The sequence below is a fragment of the Callionymus lyra genome, chromosome 4 (assembly GCF_982586985.1).
Source record: "Callionymus lyra chromosome 4, fCalLyr1.hap1.1, whole genome shotgun sequence".
Classification (NCBI taxonomy): domain Eukaryota; kingdom Metazoa; phylum Chordata; class Actinopteri; order Syngnathiformes; family Callionymidae; genus Callionymus; species Callionymus lyra.
Genome location: NC_141821.1, coordinates 29,686,933 through 29,709,871, shown reverse-complemented (window position 1 = coordinate 29,709,871; position 22,939 = coordinate 29,686,933). Strand labels below are relative to the sequence as shown.

The window sequence follows — 22,939 nt, the reverse complement described above, 5'->3', positions numbered from 1 at the left end:
TCCTTCCTTCGCTTCCTTCTCTCCGCCGCCGTACCTGTCTTCCAAACTTTTACTCTCTCCCAGCTCTCGGGTCACCACGCTTCATTTTCCCTGCTTATGCGACCTCCTTCTCACCTGCTCTACCTTTTCTACTCAGCCCCTCTCAGCATCCTCCATCCCTCGTCCTTCTGATCCTTCCTTCTTATCTCACTACTTGTGTCTCCTCATCTTTCCATCCCGCTCTTGCCCCCTTGACAGTGACTGTTGCCTCCTCCTCTCCAGGATAAATAAAACATGCTTGTGTTTAGTGACATATGGACACGGCTCACTGTGGCATACTAATGACACACACACACACACACACTCATGCATGAGCAAGTACACACTTGTGCATATCAGGTGTGTGTGTCTGGAAGTCTGTGTGTGTTGTACATAAGCAGATCCCAGAGAAAACATTTGCTCACTTATGATCGCTCATTAGCTTACACACACACACACACACACACACACACATCAACACACACATATTTGGCACTTATCGAATGTTGCATTCCGCCTTGGTCACACACACACGCAGAGTTGGTCGACTTAGTGGCCCCACGTCCATGGAGACACCACGTTGCCGGGGGAGACGGGCTGTTGTTTACGACCTCGCGGGCGCCACAGCGATGGGGGGCATTGGCCAATCACAGATGGACATTCATCACTGTTGGGGAAAAAAAAAAGGGAGTTTGAGGAGAAGACAGCGGACAGGACGACGTAGATAAACAGATGAGAAGAAAGCGGAGAGTTAAAAGAGGATGGGAGGGAGGGCGATAAGAAGTGGTTCTGATGGATAATTAATGAATTAATCTTCTAATTAAGAAATCAAAATCTTTGTACAGCTTTGTATGCAGGGGGGAGTTTGAGATAAAAGAAAGGTGGGAGATAAGGGAAAGTGCAAGAAATAGCAGTTCAAACGAAGAAGAGGAGGCAGGGAAGAAGTGATGAGGATGAAACGCTGGAAAAGAGAAGGCGGAGGTATAAACGACAACAAGAGAGTGATATCAGTTTAATTGGCCTCATCTTCCTTAACAAAGAAGCCGTGATGATGAGCGTGGGAGTGTGTGTGCTAACCTATGCAGGGTGCTGCGGCACTCATTTGACTTGTTAATTCACTTCAAAAAACAGCTCAATGGTTCGCCTTGTCTTCTAACACACACACACACACACACACACACACACACACACACACACACACACACACACACACACACACCACCTCTCAGCTCCAGAGATAAACATTTACTACATTTATTTTGTCCCTCTTAAAAAAAGTGCATGACAACACCGTTCTCACGTTTAGCGAAGAATGTGAACTCGCACGACAATCCACGCACACGGACTGGCAGACACACACTGTGTAGGTTACAGATGAAGTGCTTTCAATCTTCCCCTGAAAAGAACACACTCGTTTGAGGACTCTTATGTGCACCTGCAGAGACCATCGGAGGGACGGAGGAGGAGGGAGGAAGTTAGGATAGTAGTTCAGAGGCCTGATGAAAAATGCATGCCACGTTAAATTAAACAGGAATGATAAATGTAAAACACACAGTTTGATAATATCATTCATTCATTATGTTTTAATATTTTACTTTGCCTTTTAAAACAATATGACAGACGCAAATTTGGTTTTGGTTGACAAACCCACTTCCAAAACACAACTACAGGTTCATTAGTAACTAAAGTGTTTTGTATGTCTGTGGACTTGACAACCTCCTGTCCAGTGTGTCCACATAAAGTGAAACTGGGATAAATTGAAGCAACTTAAATAAGCTGAGGTTTAACCTTCCAATTCTACAAATTGCAATTGAATTTGATATACATATAAGTATCCAATCATAAAGCTTAAATCACAGGACAATGTCTCCAGGTCCAAGAGACTCGTTGTATAAACAAAGCAGGGAGTGGTTACAGCTGGCTAGAGGAGGAGTGAAGCCCATTATTATATCATAATGGACTCGTAACCTCTTGTTTGCTTAGATTTCAGACGTGGGAGAACTTTATAAAGTAATAAGTTCAAAACATGGTCATGATGAGAGACTTACTGTATCTTGGAGAGGAAGACTTCAATGTTTGAAACATGTGAGTGAGTCAGGAGAGTTGGGTTTTCACATTAGTTAACAATAGTCGTGCTGTGAAGGGGTTTTAAACCATCCTCTCAATCATGGGTATTGCGATGATCAAACACAGGTTCTGATAATTGGCTCTGATTTCCAGATCAGTCGCCTTATAGAGATAGATTTTCCCCACTTGCGATGGATTATGACAATTTTGTCTCACTTCCAAATCCCCCAAAATAATTCACACGTTTTCTTCCATTCCCTGGAAGACTTTATGTTCGATCGTCAGTGGGCCCTGTGGTGATTAATGAGCATGTGGACAATAAAGATGTTATAAACACAACTATTAACACAATTGATTTAAGAAACAAATCTAACCAGGTTCGTCTCCTGGTGCCAGTGGATGCTGGACAACAAGCAAATATGGCCTAAACAAACCGAATAAATCTCCCGTATTACACTTTAATCGAGTCACCCTTGCACAGTTACGACCAAATGTGTGAGGTATTGCCAGGATTTAATCAATGAGGTTATAAACTATATTAACCTTGGGCACACTTTAGAACAATAAAACATGCTGCAATCTTTTTTACTAACCTAAGAGTTCCTTCCAGTATTAGCCGAATTTAATGTCGTGCCGTCAAACGTGTACGGTATATACTGTGTAAATCAATAAATATGTCACTTACCAGATAGTATGCTGGAAATGAGTGTAAAAGGTCATCTCATTTTATTTTAAATAAGTTGAAATTTAAAAAGTACAAACAAAATAGTCACAACTGTAATAATTGTTTTTATTAAAATAATTAAATTTAAAGGATTATTTAAATTCAGGGTAAGAAAAGGCCAAATATGAAAACAAATTGAACAATCACCAGAATTACCACAAACAAAAGAAGAAGAAAAGCAATTGTGAGATTTGTAAAAAAACATTGTTAAAAACAATATTAACAACAGTATAAATAAGAGAAGATTGATCTGAAAACTCTTTAAATACACCACTAGTAACTCTCGCTTTCGGCATCAGTCCCACACCGACCTCACCAGAGGCAGGATAACCACAGAGAAGGAGAATTATGTGGCCAAAGTGCTGGTGTAAATTAATTACGCTTTGTAAAAAACACTCTCACCTGAATTCATCACTGAGCTGCTTCAAACTCATGAGGTCAATATCTTTTAATGCTTAAAGAAAGATCATGTTCAGACTGGAGTGTAACTCCACTGGGTGCATCTTGACACTTTCTTCGGCCGCACCAAAAAGACAGCTGGCTCACAGTCGTGTCGTGAATCACCAAACCTGTTCAAACCAGTGTCAAGTTACACATAATATGGGTGAGAAATTCTCTGCAAGCTTGTACCCATTAAATACAAGGTATCAGAAATGTCTAGATGATGGTAGAATAAATAAATTACTGTAAAATCAACCGACGTCAATAATGGATTCTGAGGAATGCCTGTAAGAAACAAGAATAGAATACTCCGGTTTATCAGACATCTTCTCTTCACTTGTCTTGATATTAAACAAAATGGCCACTTCAGGTTCATGGTTGCAAATGGTCTTCTTGGACATTCAGTGAAAGCTAAAGATGGGCGACCTAAGTGCCGGAGCGCAGCGCTGAGATCTATTTGACTCAGCACAAGAGCAATCGCCTACATTTGTAAATTGGCACTCCGGAGTGCTCACAGCAAAAGAAAGAACCGGAAAAACAAAAAAGGCAGAACATTGTGTTACTAAATTCAGAACACAAAGAGCAATTTCTCCGTTTTCCTGTTTGTTTTACTCAAAGTGTCACTCCGACTCTGAGAGTGCGTTTAGAGCACTTCGACTGAGATGTAGGTGCGTTCCATGAAATATTGAAGATCCAAGTGGGGTGAGGTTCACGCGAATCTCAATGGCTGTAGAGGGGCGACTCTCAAAGTCGGACCTCCTTACATTTTGTTTGATGCACCATTTTTCATAGACCATAAAAATAAATAAAGAACGTAGTACAGACATTGTTGAGTGATACTGTAAATGAATTACCACTTTTTTCAATTGCGGGCTTTTAACGTAGCCACAGCCAACCAAGACTATTCATGGCGGCAACCATCTAAGAAATATGGTCTTCCGTTTTAGCGACCAAGACCGGTTCTGTTCGGCTGTGTCATCATTTGGGGATAAAACCAGTTTCATCAAAATGAATCCCTTACTGTCAGTCAGGTCAACCAGGTCCCTTATTTATCGTACAAATCCAGTAAAGTATGTGCTGCTAGTGAAATGAGAGTTTAAGACCTAAACTCTTTTTGGACCATTCTCTAAATGTTTTTAATACTTTAAAAGCATATTTTATTTGGCTGGGGGTGTAAATAACATCTGGTCTTTCTGTCGCCAGCTTCAAGTGGACATTTAATGTATTGCAGGTGTTTTCACTTTTGCATCTGCCTCACTTTTTATAATCAAATGTTGCTACTTGGATATTATGTCCGACTTCAACTATGAGATTTAGACGCGACTTCATGTATTTCCCAATTATTGGCAAATGGAAGGATCGAAGGACCAAGTTGTACTCGCAAACAAGGCTCTACACAAAAGTGAATTTTTTTAGTCAATTTCTTCCTTCAATTGTATACATTTTACTTTGAGTCGTACACAATTTACTTCTATATAAATGATACACATACAATCGTAGAATGTTCAACAGATTAAACAATATGTGTTTAGAGATTAAAGGAGGCAAACTTTCCTGTTTCAAAGTTGTGTTTATGAAAGAAACTTTAGTCCTTCATCTGGACTAATAATTATGTTGAGGCCGGAGAAATGAGCCAGAGAAAAAAGTCTGTAAAGTCTTGTGAAGTTGCGTCGTCACAGACCTTTAGGTGTTTCTGCAAGGTGGACTTCTTTTGTTTAGATGACGATGTACAACTTTCAATCCGTTTATCATGATTAGTCTCTTTTTTGCAACTCTTCTTTCACCTTTTCCTGCTTTGTCCTTCGAGAAGCATTAGGATGCGCAGTATGGAAGAGGAGATGGGTAAACAACGTATGGACAACCCACAGGGGACCACTAACGCACTCTCTTGCATACATACAGCATCGTGTCTATATATTCTTCCTCCTTTACTCTCTCGCTCTCTCTCTCTTTCTCTCTCGCCCACAGAAAATATATAACACTGTTTCTGATCATGTGTGTCTTTGAAGCAGACTGTCAATCAATCACACACTAATTCCCAAGGTTCCGTGGTCGCCATTAGTGACAGGGGTCGATGCTCGGTAACCGTGGACACAGCGGCGAGCCATCGATCTGACAAAAGGAGAGATAGTGTGTGTGTGTTTGATAGTTGTGATGGAGAACAGTATTGTGGCTCTCGCCGTCGTATTGATTGTCTTGTCGTTGCATTGAAGTGCTGCGGGTGTTCACAATCTGTGTGTGTGTGTGTGTGTGTGTGTAGTTGTAAGGATTGTCATTAAGGTTCAGGTTGCCCGTCACACATTTTGAAATGAAGGCACTTGATTTCGCATTGGTATCGTGGCACTGGACTTGTGACCCTAAAATGCGATCGCTCATGCAGCTGAAGCTAATTGTGCTATTGTTTTAGCATTATTAGCAGCTAGCACAGACAAGCTGAGCTGATCTTGTGTCTTTCTAAAACAATGATGCTGTTAATATTGGTTATTTTGACATCTTAATACAAAGGAGAATCTTAGAATACGGTATTAACATAAAAAATTTAAGTGGTTGAACTTTGACGCCACATGGAAATACAGAAGCCTATAACAAAGTGATCATGTTAACGTCAAGATAAAACTGTTAGTTCCCTAACTTGGCACAATGACAAGAGGGGTGTGAAGTTTTGGAGCGCTTTACAAATAACTATTACTTACTTACTTACTTACTTATTTACTTGCTTATTTACTCACTTACTTACTTACTTACTCACTTATTTACTTACTTATTTACTTACTTACTTATTTAGTCACTTACTCACTTACTTACTTACTTATTTACTTACTTACTTACTTACTTACATATTTACTTACTTATTTACTCACTTACTTACTTACTTACTTACTTATTTACTTACTTACTTACTTACTTACTTACATATATACTTACTTATTTACTCACTTACTTACTTACTTACTTACTTACTTACTTACTTATTTACTTACTTACTTAATTACTTACTTACCTACTCACTTACTCACTTACTTACTTTCTTTCTTACTTACTTATTTACTCACTAACTTACTTACTTACTTATTTACTTACTTATATACACACTTACTTACTTACTTGCTTGCTTACTTACTCACTTACTTGCTTTCTTACTTACTTATTTACTCACTTATTTACTCACTTACTTACTCACTTACTTACTTACTCACTTACTTACTTACTTACTTACTTACTTACTTACTTACTTACCTACTCACTTACTCACTTACTTACTTTCTTACTTACTTATTTACTCACTAACTTACTTACTTACTTATTTACTTACTTATTTACACACTTACTTACTTACTTGCTTGCTTACTTACTCACTTACTTATTTTCTTACTTACTTATTTACTCACTTACTTACTTACTCACTTACTTACTTACTTACTTACTTACCTACTCACTTACTCACTTACTTACTTTCTTACTTACTTACTTATTTACTTACTTACTTACTTACTTACCTACTCACTTACTCACTTACTCACTTACTTACTTACTTACTTATTTACTCACTTACTTACTTACTTACTTACTTACTTATTTACTTACTTATTTACACACTTACTTACTTACTTGCTTGCTTACTTACTCACTTATTTACTCACTTACTTACTCACTTACTAACTTACTTACTGACTTACTTATTTACTTGCTCGCTTGCTTACTTACTTACTTACTTATTTACTCAGTTACTTACTTAGTTAGTTGGTCGGTCGGTCGGTCGGTCGGTCGGTCGGTCGGTCGGTCGGTCGGTCAGTCAGTCACTCAGTTAATTAGTAAGTTACTTACTTACTTACTTACCTACTTACTCACCCATTTACTTACTTACTTACTTACCTACTTACTTTCTTACTTATTTACTCACTTACTTACTTAGTTAGTTAGTTGGTTAGTTTGTCGGTCGGTCGGTCGGTCAGTTAGTTAGTTAGTTAGTTAGATACTTACCTACTTGCTAAATCCTTTACTTTCTTACTTACTTACTTACTTACTTACTTACTTACTTACTTACTTACTTACCCACTTACTTACCCCTTAACTTACTTTCCTCCTTCTTACTTACTTTCTATGTTGAGCGAGGCAATAAATGCAGAATATTAAGAGGAATAGTTGCCACCTGTCTCTTAGAATTGTCTGGATTGTTTGTCCTTGAACTCAACCTGGTCATGACTACTGGAAATAATCTGCTTAATCAGTTGTTTAAAACTAACAGAGCATGTGGTTCATCTACAGGTGGACAATGAATATTGTCTACGATTAAACCGTCAAAGAGCTTTTGACGAAATTATAATCGTTTAAATAATCCCGTAAATAAAGCAAATACAAATTGATAGAAACTGAGCAGCTGCTAACAACTGCTGCCTTTTATTTTTAGAACATAATGATAGTTGACATCGTTTTCGTCTGTTTGTGATTCTAAAGTGTATTTTTGTGTATACGACAAGAGAATTTTAACTACATTTAAACAGCAACCCTGTGAGTGTGGTGCATTCAAACTTTATCAGAATAAAACTTAAATTTAACCTATAAATTAATAACAAAAAAACATACAAAGACAGATCAAGGCATTTCAGTATTAAGGTCAAGATGAATAATCATCAGAATGTTAATATAGCGTGGTCAAACGATTTCTAAAAAAACCCCCATCTTTTTTGGGCTATAAACCCCAATCTTACTTTCATGTAACATACGGATGAAGTAACACATCAAAATGTATAAACTGTAAAGTTGCAAACAAAATTACCTTAACTATACAAGATGATATACAATTCAAAGACGATCCCTGAAAATGAAATAAGAAAATAAAAAACATGTATTTTTCTTATTTGATCATAAATGTGACATACTTAAACACGTCTGGTGTTTTTATATGTATATGATGATTTTTTAAGCAGTCGTCTCCAACAGGGGCAGGTTTGTCCATAAACTGAAGCAAGAAAGGACTCAAAGTTACCAAATGTATTGAAATCAACAAGAGATTGATAAATATTTGATTCATTGAAAAAACAAAACTCTACAAAATTTGAACTTATACATTGTATATTTGGGATTTTTAAATTAAAAAGATTTGTTTTGTTAAAATAATTATGTATGAAAAACACACAATATTCTCATTTAGCATTGACCCACTTTAAAAAAAAGTCTCTCACCAGCACTTAAAGGCTTCTAGTTTGTTCTCACTGTTTCATTTTTTTGCTGATGTCTGTTCACGACAATGATGAAAAACGGAAAATGCTCCTCCTGACATTATTGGCCTCTTTTTCCATCATCATCCTCTATTTCTTTTCTCTTACACAGTAGGATGGCAGACAATACGTCTGGTCAGTTTGCCTCAGGGTCAGTTTTTGAACCGTGTCCTGCTTCTGACTCTCATTGATAGAGCGACGGTTTCTGAAAACATTCGGGATCAGCCGAAGGTTCATCGTCTCAAATGTACATTAGTGCAATATACATTTTTAGTGCAGGTCGAGTCAGAGAAAAAAAGGTTTACATTAACATCTGTGAAAGTTATTCATGAGTAAAATGATATTTAACAATAAATTAATGTTGTTTTACCTTTTAAACTCAAACACCAATATAAATACCACGGACACAGTCACACACACACACACCTCTCAACACTTTATCATGCTTCAATATTAAAATTCATTAGTCGTCCCTTCATTCCTTTTTTTAGTCCCCCCACTGTGTCGCTCTTGTTTTCTTTATGGCTTTCAGACAACTGTACTATGTGTGTAATGGACATTCCTTCAAGGCCGTCAACCGTGACTGGAGCAAAACTAACTGACCTTTACACACACACACACACACACACACACACAGACACACACGCACACACACAGACAAGTTACGCACATATTACCATGCAAGCATTCCATTACACACATTTATACAAGAGAACCGAGCACATATACGGCGTTGTGACGGGAAGCTTGCGTGCACACATATTAGTGCATGTGCACAATAAAGCTCACACACACACAGAGGGTCATCTCTCTCACTCTGCTGGTTGTTGTGTATAGAAGTCAGTTCCAGGTCAGTGCACAGAGCCAGGGATCTGAGTCCTTACAAAAGGCTATGTGTGTGTGTGGAGCGGCCGTGATTATGTTCGCGTCTCTCTGTGTGTTTTTACTTATTCCCCGCAAGTGTATCAGTGAATATGCATCAGCCTTCAGGCCTTTAAAGGCAGCACTCACACCGAGAAACACTTCAAACAATCTGACTCCAAACTAGACAGTAGGTGTCAGTGTGTGTTACAGCCCACTGCAAAGCATCATGGGAAAATGAGACATCTTGTAAGATCTGAAGTAAAATAAAAAGTAAATACAAGGCATCACATAGATTGAATTCCTTGTATTAAAAACATGTATTGTAAATGTGTTCCAGGGCTGACTGCGGCGGCGATGGCCGAGCTCCAGAAACTTCAGAAGATGAAGATGATGATGAGTCTTCAGAATGGACACGAGTCCGACAATGACGACATGCACTCCAACACAGGTAACGCACACGTGGCAGTGAAGCCTAAAGTAGCCATCAAGACAAGATGAGCAACACTCACAAAAATGTGCAACAGTGTTTGCAGGATATTTAAAAAGTTTGACCTGTCTGTAAAATTTTGACTTCATAACACACATCCATGAACCTAATAATAACAATTGATTTATGACTGTAAATCATTTGAAAACATTTGATTTGAAGAACAATTTTTATTAAAAAAAAACATCTCAATTCATTCAGTACAATTTTTTAATCTGTTATGACCTTTTATTGACTTTAATCATTGTTTGGCATCAGACAAAGTGAGAAACATTTTCTTTTTCATGTAACAGATTCGCTCGTTGGTTCTAAACAGCACAGGGTGTGGTATTGAAGAGTTAAAATAAAGAGGGGGGGACAAATTTAAAAAAACAGAAACTTTAGGTTTTAGTCTAGAGCCTATGACCACATTGTCTATACTTATTTTATGTTTTTTTTAAGTGGTGAGGATGATAATCCCCATAATCATAATCTTTTGAAGCTTTCATTGACTATCAGTTTCTCTCACTGGTCAGAGTGAAGTAAGCTGAGCGCACCAGAGAAAGTATAAGTTAGTGATGAAATGCCACCTGAGCTCATGTCAGACTTCTCTTTTACACTCAGATCAGTTTCAACATTTACGTTGTGTATTGTGTGGGATTCCATTTGTGTGTGATGGAAAATATCAGCTTTAATTTCTCATCCTTAGCTGCTGGTTTGTGTCGCCACTTTAAAGCAGTTTAATGTGTTTAGAGTCGGAGCTTGGGCAAGAAAAAACATACTTAAAGTGACTTACTAAAGGTTTGTGAACAAATAAATTCAATAAAATTCTGATGTCTGATATTCATAAATATAATAAATAAACGGTATTAAAGCTGTTAGTAAAATAAAAGTTGACCTTAAGAATAATAGTCTATTATCACTGGTTTGGATGCCTTAAATACATAGTCAAAAGTAATTAATAATATTAATAATAATTCATAATAATTATATATACATATAATTGTACATTATATGAAACAACCGTTACCATAAACCATTGTCCCCCTATTTTTGTGCATGTTATTGTTTCCAGACTTAATTTATTTACCTGCAAATGCGTCTCAGGCGGGACTTGAATCTCGTATTTTATCTAAAGTAATTATACATTTTATAGGCAACATAAGCAGATATTAGTATTCTTGCTCTTTTTATTGTTACATTAAGTCCAGCTGAGTCTGCTTGCTTATGTACAGTATCTGTTTGTTGTCTTACAGTTTAAATAATACAGTAAGTCTCTGTTTAGTTGTTCTAGTGCTGCTATCAGCCATCTTACTAAAAACACAGATCAGCAAAAAACATTTCCCACCTGTAAACATTATGTCTTATAATGTGACCTGATTACATTTTTCAAAAGTGAGATGAATTCATCTTCACCCTTTAGAATCATGGATGTTTAAAATGTTTTCCTCTCATAACAATATCATCAATCTATCACAGTTATTGGGTGGTGGGGTTGAGCTTCAGTATCCAACTGCTAAAAAGAGAGAAAATAATCTAATCAAAATGTGTATGCTTGAGACCTTGGCTCCTGTAAGGGTTTGAGTTACATAATATGCTGTCTGTGATCAGACTAAAAGAAACAGTGTCTTTGTAACATGCAGACATTACAAAGTGTTAATTAAAACTGTGGATCACGAAGCATTTGTTTTCCACCAAAAATGAAACTTTATAAAGAAAAAAAAAAAATACAAATGATGCAAAAGTGACATAAAGAAAAGGTGACATGATAAATGAAGATTTATATTAAGATGAACATTTTTTTTATAATTTTAAGAACTCAAAAAACACCAAACTCTTAGTGTTCTGTCTATAACATTACATCTTCTTTCTAAACTTCTTGATATTATAATTTGTATTTGTAAATTAGTCAGAAATAATTTCTAAATAATTTTCAAACACAGCAACATAAGGATGAAGCTGTGAGACATCATGGACAGTCAAGAATCTTACACATCATTCAGTTGGATTTTTCTAATGGCATGTTCGACTGAAGCCGAGCTATTGTTCTGACGTCTCTCTTTGGCTTGTTTCTCATCACATTTGTCGGATGATCTGTTGAGAGCCGCGGACGTGTGTTTTCATGGTTGACATATTAAAAACAAAGATATTACAAGTGCACACTTTGCCGTCCACTCCATCTCCTCCATATTTGCTTTGCTGAATTATTAAAAAGACGGAAAACAAAAAGCCAGGAGAAAAGAAAGGGGGTAGCATGCAATCCTTCTGTTTCCACCCTGACACTCTAGTTTCTACTTTTCTTTCTACTCTCTTTTCTTTAGCTGACCCAGCAAATGGAGTGATAGAGTTACTCTCCTCTCTGATTTTTATTCTCTCCTGCCCCGTCTTTTTTATTTATTCCCCCTGCTCGTCTTCACCTCAGTCTTTTATTTCAGTCTGAGTGATTTTTGTTCTGCCGCTACGTGGAAAAGTCTTCTTTTCATTGTCCGACCTTGTTTTCTTTGTAACAGACACTGGCGCTGGCCTGGGAATCTCAGGCGGACAATAGAATCCAGGAACAAGTGCACAAATGAAAAAGAAAATAAAGTGCGAGAGAACAGAGGGCGAAATAGTCTCATAAAAAGAGAAAAGGGATATTTAGGACAGGAGAAAAAAAGGCAAGAGAAGAAAGAGTGTTTGATGGGTGAAAGATGATCACTTGGGCTTGTCCTTCTCTCGGTGAGAGTCGTCTTTCTTTAAAGACGAGAACTTCTAAACAAAATGGGAAAAGATGGCGATGAAGAAAAAAGGGAACATTTTTAGCTGATTATTCTTTGTTTTTTGAGCTATGGGAGGAGCATAAAGAACATATTGAATCATTACTTTATCATTTATTTAGTTCAATTTTCTGGTAACCATCTTAACAGATTCTTAAACTTTGGTGTGGCTCTGTTGAGGTTTCTGCCTTAGAGAGCTGAACACTGGATATTTTCTCTTAACAACCCAACCTTCTGTAAAAAAAACCCTTTAATTTATGAAATATGAATATTGCTATATGAAAAACTGTTTATACAGCTTTTCTTTTTGGCAATTTTGTACGTTGGTCGTCACATCAAGTCAGCCTTCTTCGTCACTTCTATCTTCCTCTGTTATAGTTTACGATTATTTCCTTCCAATCCCAGAAGGCTGGGCTTTAACTATAAACATTGTGACACAATATCTATTAATTCAAAGTAAAAAACATATTTTAATTTTTCATAATGCACTACAACGGTTGAAGCTCTCTTAAGAGGTCTATCAGAATCAAATATTAGAAGAGAATTGCTCCTGGAAAGTGAGAGTTTGCCTTTTTTAAATAAATATTTAGAACCCTTTTTGTTCTAAATTATAGTTAACTTTTGTATTTTTCTGATTTGTCTTAATTTATTAATAAGGATAAAGTATATATCTAATAAACAAGTTTAAACTGTGTGTGCCATAAATAAGTACTTTTTAAAATTGACTCACAGTACTTGAGTCTCCTCAACAAATTAAAACCACATCAATGTATTTCGTATTCTTTTAATGACATCCGTTTAAAACGATAATGTCGGCGTCACGCGATGATTCAGCTGGATTCCTGTTGAACTTGACCCAGAAAAGAGAAGAAAAGAAAGACGTACTTGAAAGACAAAAGGGAAACATGTTGACATGAAAATGGTAAGGTCATTTAAAGAAGCCAAAAAAAAACGAGAGAAATAAAAAGTGACAGAAGAGGGAGGCTGGAAAGGAGAGGACAAGGCCAAGGAAAAATGAGAAGTGTGTGTGAGAGGAGAGAGAGAGAACATCTGCCCATCTGTTTATACTTCCTTTCTTCCCCAGTGTAAATGGCAGAGGGGATGAGGCCCAGCTGTCACACACGCACACACACACATGTGCGCGCGCACTCATACGCACACAGTGCAGGGAATTCAGTAGGCAATAATAGAGAGAGACGGTTGCTAATTCAAACTAATGGAGGGAGATGAAGATGGATGAGAGAGGGAACAGGGGATCGTAGCGGAGAGAGGTAGAGAACCAGCAAGGCAGCATGGCATCGAGACGGAGAGAGAGAGAGAACGCAAGGTATCGAAGACACATTGAAGACACGTTCGACCACATTAAAAGTCATTTCCCGATAAGTTAAGTGCCAGTTTGCTGAAGGTAACTCACCGGATCCATCATCAGTCTTCATTACATCCAGGTGTCGCCCAAATTCCACTTTCTCCTCGCAAATATCAGCCTTTTTGGATGTTTTGTTTCTCTTAGAAGGGATGATGAGACGTGAGCATGTCTGGACTTATGTCCTGGAATTTAGTTCTTGAGTGTCAAATCCCCCCCGTTTTTTAATTCAACTACCATTAAGAGTAATGAACCAAAAGAATGTTGTTCTCTAAAACACACCTGCTCATCTTCATCTCCATGTTTCCACATCACAGCTGGCGTTCCTCGTCACCACCACCACTCTGAGTCTACCTTGCAAATGAAATGCTGCACCGGGATGTTTCTGTGCAAATTGCATTTTAATAGACGACAATTGCTCTGCAATGCAGTAATCACTGTTGTGGCTCGCAACCTACAGTGCAGTGATTTAGATCCTCCAATTAGAAAACGATAGTCAATAAAATCCCCTTGAATTATTAAAAGACAATTTATAAATAAATAGTTGTAGAAGAAGTCCTGCACGTGTGGACCACTACCTGCCTCCATAAGAACATGAGATATCGAAATGTTCTCTAAAAGTTCTCAAATGATCTGGCTTTTTCTCTTGTAATGAACAATAATCCTGTTATTTATTCACATGTTTACGTAATCGTTCTGTTTTTCTTTTTAATATTATATTGTGTGTTATGTTAAAGCTAAATTAAAGCTAAATTTATTTATATAATGTATTTTATTGTATGATATTCTGTATGTTTGTCTAAATTATAGCAATTTTGTCTTTGTTGAAAGTTCGTCTTCTGGGGACCTACTTTTTTTCGTTATGTTGCATTCATTAGCACATTATTAAATATTTGCATTGTTTTTTGGAAAGGTTTTGTTTTCAAGTGATGGGGCAACATTAAAATGAAGACAAAAACTAATTTAGACTGATCTGCACCTGATGTTTTCTGTGACTTTTCATAACCCGATGTTAAATCATCACTGTTACTCATCTAAAGAGGAAAAAGCATGATACAAGTGAGACAGTGACTAGAGATTCCAAGAAGGTATTAAGTCAAGTCAAAAGATTCATTTTTTAGTCCGACCTAACTGACGATTTGATCTAAAATAATCTTCAGTTGATTCATCTGTCAACACAGCCATGTCCAACGCCTCTGAAACTCTAGCTGAATATATACAGAATTATAGTTTCATTTTCTACCTGGCAGGAGTAAGTTCAGCACCTCTATCCCAACCTGGCCGATGTTTTCATTTCATCTTCCCAAAAAACAGGGCATCTAAATCTCTTAATCCACGTGCTCAGGACTGAATATCAAATGCCAGATTTCACTAGAAAGTTACCAGAAAACCGGTTTCTTCCCTTTAAGGCCATTTTTTTTTTTTAAATGTAAGATTTGAAATGTCTTCCGACCAGGAGGAAGCGAGTGTTCCTGGGACAAGGAGCGTCTGACGAGCCCCCCTGCTGGGGCCCATGGTGGTGCTCCGGGCGGAGGTGGCGGCGGCGGAGGAGCCCAGGTAGGAGCGGGAGCCGGAGGAGGTGCAGCGGGAGGTGGAGGGAGGGGGTCGGCCATCGGAGCTGTCACTCAACAGCAGCTCCAGCAGCAACAGATTCTAGCCAACAGTGAGTCCACACACACACACACACACCAAGACAGAAGTCAGGGAGACACCCCACCGCGCGTGTGCGTGTCAGCGAGTGTGTCCGATGGGGGTGGCAATATTTGTTAATGTACACCATTTAATCTGTTCCCATCTTCAGTATTAACACTCCGCCTGGATTAATCAGCACACACTCTACTAAATGACTCAATTCATCAACATCTCACACACACACACACACACTTTGATTCACACATACAGAAAAATAAACACAGACACACTCGTTCTTTTTTTTTTTTCTTGCTTCAAAAGTCATGGTTCTGGACGCACACACACGCTCACGCACCGGGCAGCGGGAGATGACAAACACTCACATTGATTATTCTATCACTTCAGTCGTCACGACAACAGCAATCAGTGTTATTGTTTCATTGGAATGAAAGTGTCCGCCGCAGAGTTACGCGTGTGTGTGTGTGCGTGCGTTGACAGCTCCAGCCACTCGCATCGTAACAACTTTCTTTGTGAAAAGGCTCAACTGAAATAAAGTCATAAAGTCAAAGTTCAAAGGTCGAGTTGCTTTTTAGGTTTTAGGTTGAAAGCAGATCAATAACTTTTGTTCTCCAGCATTAGCAGTCGAGCACAAATCCTTCATAACAATGTATTAACATGAATTAATGTATAAAAAACATTGATCCCAAAAAAGGCAGGAAAAAAAAAATCAACGTTTGACCTTTTTTGTTTCGCCTCATCACCTCTTAACCCTTCGACCGCCATATCTTCTACTCTGCACTGCCTTCCTCGTCCCCCTCCTTTCCTTTGTCAAGTTTTATTAGCGAGACATTTGACACTGAGATGACACCTCACCCTCCCGCGCTCTCTTCGCGAGGTGAAGTTCAACACAAGTTCACAGACACATCTCAGGATCTTTGTCATCTGTGGTCAATGAGGCAACAGGCAAAATATGGACTTTGACAAACATTAGACGAGAAGAGATGTTGATCATAGCACTTGTTCCTCAGTGTTCTGATGTTACTAACAGACCTCCAGGTTTATGGAAAGAAGAGAGAGCAGTTGACTCACCGTATGTTCTTCACTGTGAAAATATCTTGAAACGTCAACTAATGTGTAGATTTAAGTGTGTCTTCAATAGAGCTTGGTCCTCTATTGTAAGTAAGTAATTTAGTAAGTAAGTAAGTAAGTAAGTAAGTAAGTAATGGTTATTTGAAAAGTGCCTTTCTAGACCAGGTTCACAATCAATATGTGTCTATGTGTACACAACTCTTTTTCATTGAAATATTTACATTAGAAAATGGTCTTAAGCCCCGCCCACTGAACACTTTTTTCTGAAGATTATATTTTGTTTACCATAACCATAAAAAGGTCGTCACCTTGGAACACCAATCCCGTAAGTCTCTACCTCCAAGGGACTCGTTGTATAAACAAAGCCGGACGTGATTACAGCTGGCTGGAGGAGTGAATCCATTATTACGTCAAAATGGGCTCCCGTAACCTCTTGTTCGCCAAGATTTCAGACAGCGGAGAACTTTACAATGTAATAACTTCTAAACACGGTCATGATGAGAGACTTACTGCATCTTGTCTACGATGATTGGTTGGTTTATATGTACAAACAAAGAAAGCCTCAAGAAAAACAAGAAAAGCTTGTGCAGATTTGTTATTCCTTGCTCCTGGAGCAAATCAACAACTGGACAAAAAATAAATAAGGACATCAATCTCGATGTCTAGTCCTAAAGGGTAACCTTCTGTCACTTGAAATACGAAACTGTCCAGTAGTTTTTTTCCATTCTGGGATCGGCTGTTTCTCTCTCTCATTGAGTGAAGTCTAGACTGGTACTTCCCGGGAATGTTTCCATCAATGGAAATAAGCACGCTGGATTATAATTAATTGATTAATGTGGTGTATATGCAGTATGAACACAAAAATATTGGTTATGTGCAGGTGGTAACAAAGATGGTTGCCAGACGTTTGGGAGGCACTGTCTTAGGTTGGAGGGTAGACTGCAAGTCCACAAGAAACATGTGAACTGGCTTTAAATGTTGACATTCAGGGAGTTAGAACATGGAAAGCTTTTCTGAAGAAAACAAATATAAAAGTCAAATCAAGCCAATCTCCATTGTAACCTCATGGTAAAAAGATGGTCTACTTTTCCACCACCATGACTAAACCTCACTGCTACAAACATCTTATTATCAGACAAATATTCAGCCCACTAGAGTTTAAAGAGTGATAGTGAGAATGTTAAAATGTCCTTTTTAAAACAACTCCATCTTGAGCCATCATGCATGGACTCATACATTCAAACAGATGTTTGCAAAACTTGTGACCAATAAAATGGTCCTGCACATGCCTCTCATTTCTTGTTCCTTACATTTTATTTTTTTTATTTTTAGGATTGGACCTGCCCTTCATGATGATGCCCCACCCTCTTCTGCCCATGGGCTTGCCACCTGCGTCAGTTGCCATGGCAATGTCACAGATGAACCACCTCAGCACCATTGCAAACATGGCCGCCGCGGCTCAGCAGATACACACTCATGTCCATCGCGCACCTGTCATCAAGGTAACTGTGCTAAAGCGCTAAGAAGCAATAGTTTGGTATCGTGTTGTCTGATGATGCAGGGAATTTTCATGATGAGTACTGATGATGAAAGTCGAGCTCAAATGTGTCTCCGTGTGCTTCAGGAAAGAGTGTGTGACAGTCCTTCGCTCTCTCCATCTGTTGACGAGAACAACACTCCCCTGCAGTCGCAGCCCAGCAGCTCGGCCTCGAGCTCGCCAGAGAGGCTCGGTACGAACACACACATGTGACTTACTTGCAACACAACTTCACTGCAGCCACTTTCAACGCCTTCTTTTTGTTCTCAGGCCTGGTGTTGAACGATGCAGATGTTCCACTGACCAACCCAGTGGCACCCATCAAGAAAATGACAAAGGACAAAGGTTAGACCACACACACACACACACACGCACACACACATGTTTACCATTGGACAATAGAAGACGTACACTTGTATAAGTGAGGATATTCCATTACGTGACTTTAATCTAAACCCTCGGCCATTTTCCTCTGACAACTGACAAATGGAGCTCACTTAGACGGGTTTCCTCTTCTACTGTATCCACACACACATGCACAGAAGAATCTACACACACGCAAATAGAGAAACTGAAGTGTCAGGATGTTCTACCGCTCCTATTGATCACCTGTCTCTGTGCCATCAATCAGATGAATGAGAGAGGCAAAGGATGGATGGTAGGGAGTAGAGGGGGAGGAATGGAGGCTAAGTGAAGGAGGCATGGCTAAAAGGGGTCAAGAGGTCACACACTAAAAGCTAGGGGCCTCTTCTCCCTCGCGTACGTCTCTGTATGTTTCATTCTTATAACTAACACATTGTTTTTTTTTTTTTATCCAATTTGTCTCGCTCCGCTCACCTTCTCATTTATTTAAGTATTGCCGCAAATGTCATCCAACTTTTTTTTTTTTATGGACTCAATAAGAGAGATTAAAAAAAGACACTGGCGACTGTTTGATGTCAACAAACAGGAGAGTGATTGTCCCGCTGTCATGAAAGCTCCATAAACATGTAACATGTTAGTCTGGAATCAAAGGAGGAAAAGCTCATTGAAGTCTTGGCAGACTGTCTCCAGGCTGCGCCGCATGTTGCGCTGATACCTTGTTAAAATTTAATGAAAAGTGTTTTTTACATGGATAAAAATTTCCCTTAAAAAATCTGCTGACCTGTTTATTTTCATAATTGACTCATAAAATTGAGTAAGAGTCGCCTCAAACACGCATTAAAAGATCCATTTCTCCTCGACTAAATATTCCAATTTCATTTAACGCTGACCTTCAGGACGATGAATAAAGGTTGAGATGGGAAGAAGTTGAGGGAAGTCTGAAAGTGAAAGAGAAAAATGTGTTGGAAACAGAAGCCGAGGGATGTTGGATGTAAGTGGCAGATAGGGGATAGTTGTGTGTGTCTGTGCGTGTGTGTTGGTGTGTGTCTGTGTACCAGAGTGCATCTTAATCAGCGTTAATTTCACAGAAGAGTTAACCCGGTTGTCAGTGTGTTAGGCATTAAGGGCTGAGCAGACACTGTGACGCACTCACAATGAACACACCCTCGCACACACACACTCGCACACACACACACATACAAATCATGGATGTCTTTAATCCTTGCCAATTAGTACCACACTTGATTGTGTGAATACTAACGACCGTGTGTGAGAGTGTGTATTTGGTGTAATTGATTTCTCCGACGCTGCTTCGTTGACTTTTACACCTTAGTAAACATCAACATTTCATAAACTTCACTCATGACAGTTAATCGCTGATAGAAATCACCTCCATAAACACAACCATATTAAAAGTCAGCATCAACTTCATGACGTGAGATGCTGTTTTGCTTTGAGTGGCGTGGTTCTGGAATCAGATCGAAATGACAACATGAAGGTAATGATGATCTTCTCTGGACCCGTAGATGAGACTTCTCTGGGTCAGGCTCTTCCTCCTGGCTTCCCGGCTCCATTTCTGTTCGCTGATGGCCTGTCTTCGGTGGAGACCTTGCTCACCAACATACAGGTAATACTTTAGTTTGTTCTGTATCCCGTTTAAATTACGATAAAAAGGTGATTACGTTTATTTTGTAGTAAGTATTCGTCAGTGCATCACTACTTCTGCCTTCCAAAATATTAATTGGTCACAATTCACAATTCTGAAATATTGTCCATATAAAAGATACATCCACAGTATTTGAAATGATAAATTAACGTCAAACTTTCGACATTACATTATGGTTGTTGTAATCACATTGTAAAAAAGTTGTTTTTTAAGTGCGTCTTAAAAAAAATCTCTATGAAGAATCACTTAAAGTAGAAATGGATTGTTATTGATTTGCAACATAAACTGATGGAGCGCTATTTAGTGTAATGTATGGCATGTTTATCTCAACAAAACAATAAATAGTCTGTTGATTAAAACATCTTAATGTCATGTAGAGCATACCACAACATTTGCCTTAAACACCTGTCTAACACTAGTTTGACATTCAAAACTAGTTCCGTCCATCCCAGGAACTGTGATAACAGAAAGCAATATGTCTGGAAAGTACAGATTTCAGTGAATTTGTTGAAAATGACGGAAATAAAAATGCTAATTTGTGTTATTTCTTTGTCATTTTAAGCCTCAGATAGCACACATTTTATTGTGTCTAAGTCTAAATTATCCTCAATGAAACTTCAGTTGAGTTTTCAAACTAACAATCAAATCGTCAGGGCAATATTCTATGTCAATGAGGATTGGTTACAAAAAGTGATGGTCAGTTTTTTTGAATTGTTGTTGAATATTGTGGGGTTAATTTTATTCAGTTTGTATAAGAAAAAAATTAAATGTTTCTTTGAATTAGTAAAAATAATGTATTAACATGAACTTAAACCGAAAAAAAAGAAATGACTTGTTAACATATCCTCTCATTAATCAGAAGAAAATGAATAAAAAATAATAAATGTAATAAAATTAAATTAAAAAAATCACTTAATTTTCACTGGAATATAAATATATTTTGCTTTCTCAGGGTTTGCTGAAGGTGGCCGTAGAGAACGCCCGAGTACAGGACAAACAGATTCAAGCCGAGAAGCGGGAACTGAAGATGGAGCTCTACAGGGAACGAGAGATGAGGGAGAGCCTGGAACGACAGCTGACCTCTGAACTACAGAGCAGAGGTAAGAGTTTCTTTGTTTGAAGGAGAAGTCGCATCTGCGCTCTGTTGTGAATTCCTCCACAATCTCAAGTCTGCTGGTGCAACATGGAACCTTGAAAGCATGTAGAGCCTGTGATCCGTGTAAAAGGAGCCCCAGGTTGGGTTGAGTGGTCTCAGGGGTGATCACGGATAGACACAACAGCCGGAAGGCTGAAAGTGATATGAAGTCTGTTACTGTATGGCTGAAGATGTGCTGCCATTTTCAATCTTGACAACATGTCAGTTGTTTGGGAAACAACTGAACTCTAAGAAGATTACGCCTCTGCGTTTCTAGGAAATTTGTCTTCGTGTTGAGAGAAAAACCTTTTCTCTTTCCTCCTTTTGATTTTCATCAGTGAGATGTTTTTTGTTAATCTCTAACCTTGAGATAATGTAACTGAGTCGTTGACGTCCTCGAGTTACATTTATTCCCAAATGTTCAAAGAGATTGTTTTGAAACTCTCTCGTAAGATTTATATACATTTACATTTAAACATATACATTTCTATTTCAAAGTGTAATGATTACTAGTGTTTAATCACTTGATGTTAACCTCAGGAAATAGTAATATAAATAAAATAATTATTATTAAATATTAATATTTTTAGGTGTGTTTTGTAATATATGTTAGAGGATTGAGACCTACACTGCAAAAACTAATTGAATGTAAAAGTCTTGTTTTCCAGTAAAAAATCTTGTTTTTAGATCTTTACAAGAAAATATATCTTTGCCTTTTGCCAGAATAAAAAAATGTAAGTTTAATTTTGTTTAAATATCTTAAAATGTTCAATTTTCTGGTCTTATTAAGTGAATGTCGCTCATCAAATAAACTAACTAATTAAAAAAAGATGTAAACATCTGCTTAGATTCCCGTTTTTGCTTTACTATGAGAATTGTTTGAACACAGAATGAGAGCATGTTTAGTAACTGTTTCCTATTTTGCCTCAAGCTTCCATCCAGAAGCGTCTGAAAAAAGAGAAGAAGGCCAAGAGGAAGCTGCAGGAGGCGCTGGAGTACGAGTCGAAGAGGCGGGAGAGAGTCGAGGATGCCCTGAAACACTCATCCTCGTCCTCTCCGTCTCCTGAGCCGCTGCACGCGACCAACAACATCGACAATGGTATGACATTTTTTGACATTTGTCTTTCCCCCTCGTTTTCTCACCCCTCTTGCATTTGCTGCTGCTATTGATTTTTGAAGTGCTCACCGCCATGATTCATGTTTTTTATTTGTCTCTCTTTTATTTTTAATGGAAGACTTTTATACTGTTGTGTACCTGCATTATACTCTCTGTCGTCCGCCGCTGTACCGCCATCATTTCCATATAAAGCTGACAGGAAGCTAATAATTGGCACTAAATCTTAATATGAAGCTTCACCGCGGATCATTTATTGGAAAGAACATTTATTTATGACAGGTTATGCTTTCGCTCTGCAGTCTGTCTGCACTTTTCATTAGTCTTCAGGACTTCCTGTGACTCTGGTAAACATGATGACTGCCACTGCTGATGCCGGATGATAATCTCGAATTTCAGGACCTGATAAAACCCCCTTATGGTGGTGTGTATGTGTGGACGGTCCTACTAACCCAGACATGGAGTGGGAGGTGGAAAGGCAATAC

At 38.2% G+C, this 22,939-nt stretch overlaps 1 protein-coding gene across 1 annotated transcript in view; it reads left to right on the top strand.

Moving 5' to 3' along the window:
- Positions 1 to 22,939, top strand: part of dachb (dachshund b) — a 70,134-nt gene that overhangs the window by 39,394 nt on the left and 7,801 nt on the right. Inside the window, exons 3-10 of the mRNA XM_087789669.1 lie at positions 9,671 to 9,781; positions 15,375 to 15,581; positions 17,972 to 18,141; positions 18,264 to 18,369; positions 18,447 to 18,521; positions 20,066 to 20,166; positions 21,158 to 21,305; positions 22,272 to 22,439. Of these exons, the coding sequence (XP_087645795.1) occupies positions 9,671 to 9,781; positions 15,375 to 15,581; positions 17,972 to 18,141; positions 18,264 to 18,369; positions 18,447 to 18,521; positions 20,066 to 20,166; positions 21,158 to 21,305; positions 22,272 to 22,439 (1,086 nt within the window). The remainder of the gene's footprint in view (positions 1 to 9,670; positions 9,782 to 15,374; positions 15,582 to 17,971; positions 18,142 to 18,263; positions 18,370 to 18,446; positions 18,522 to 20,065; positions 20,167 to 21,157; positions 21,306 to 22,271; positions 22,440 to 22,939) is intronic.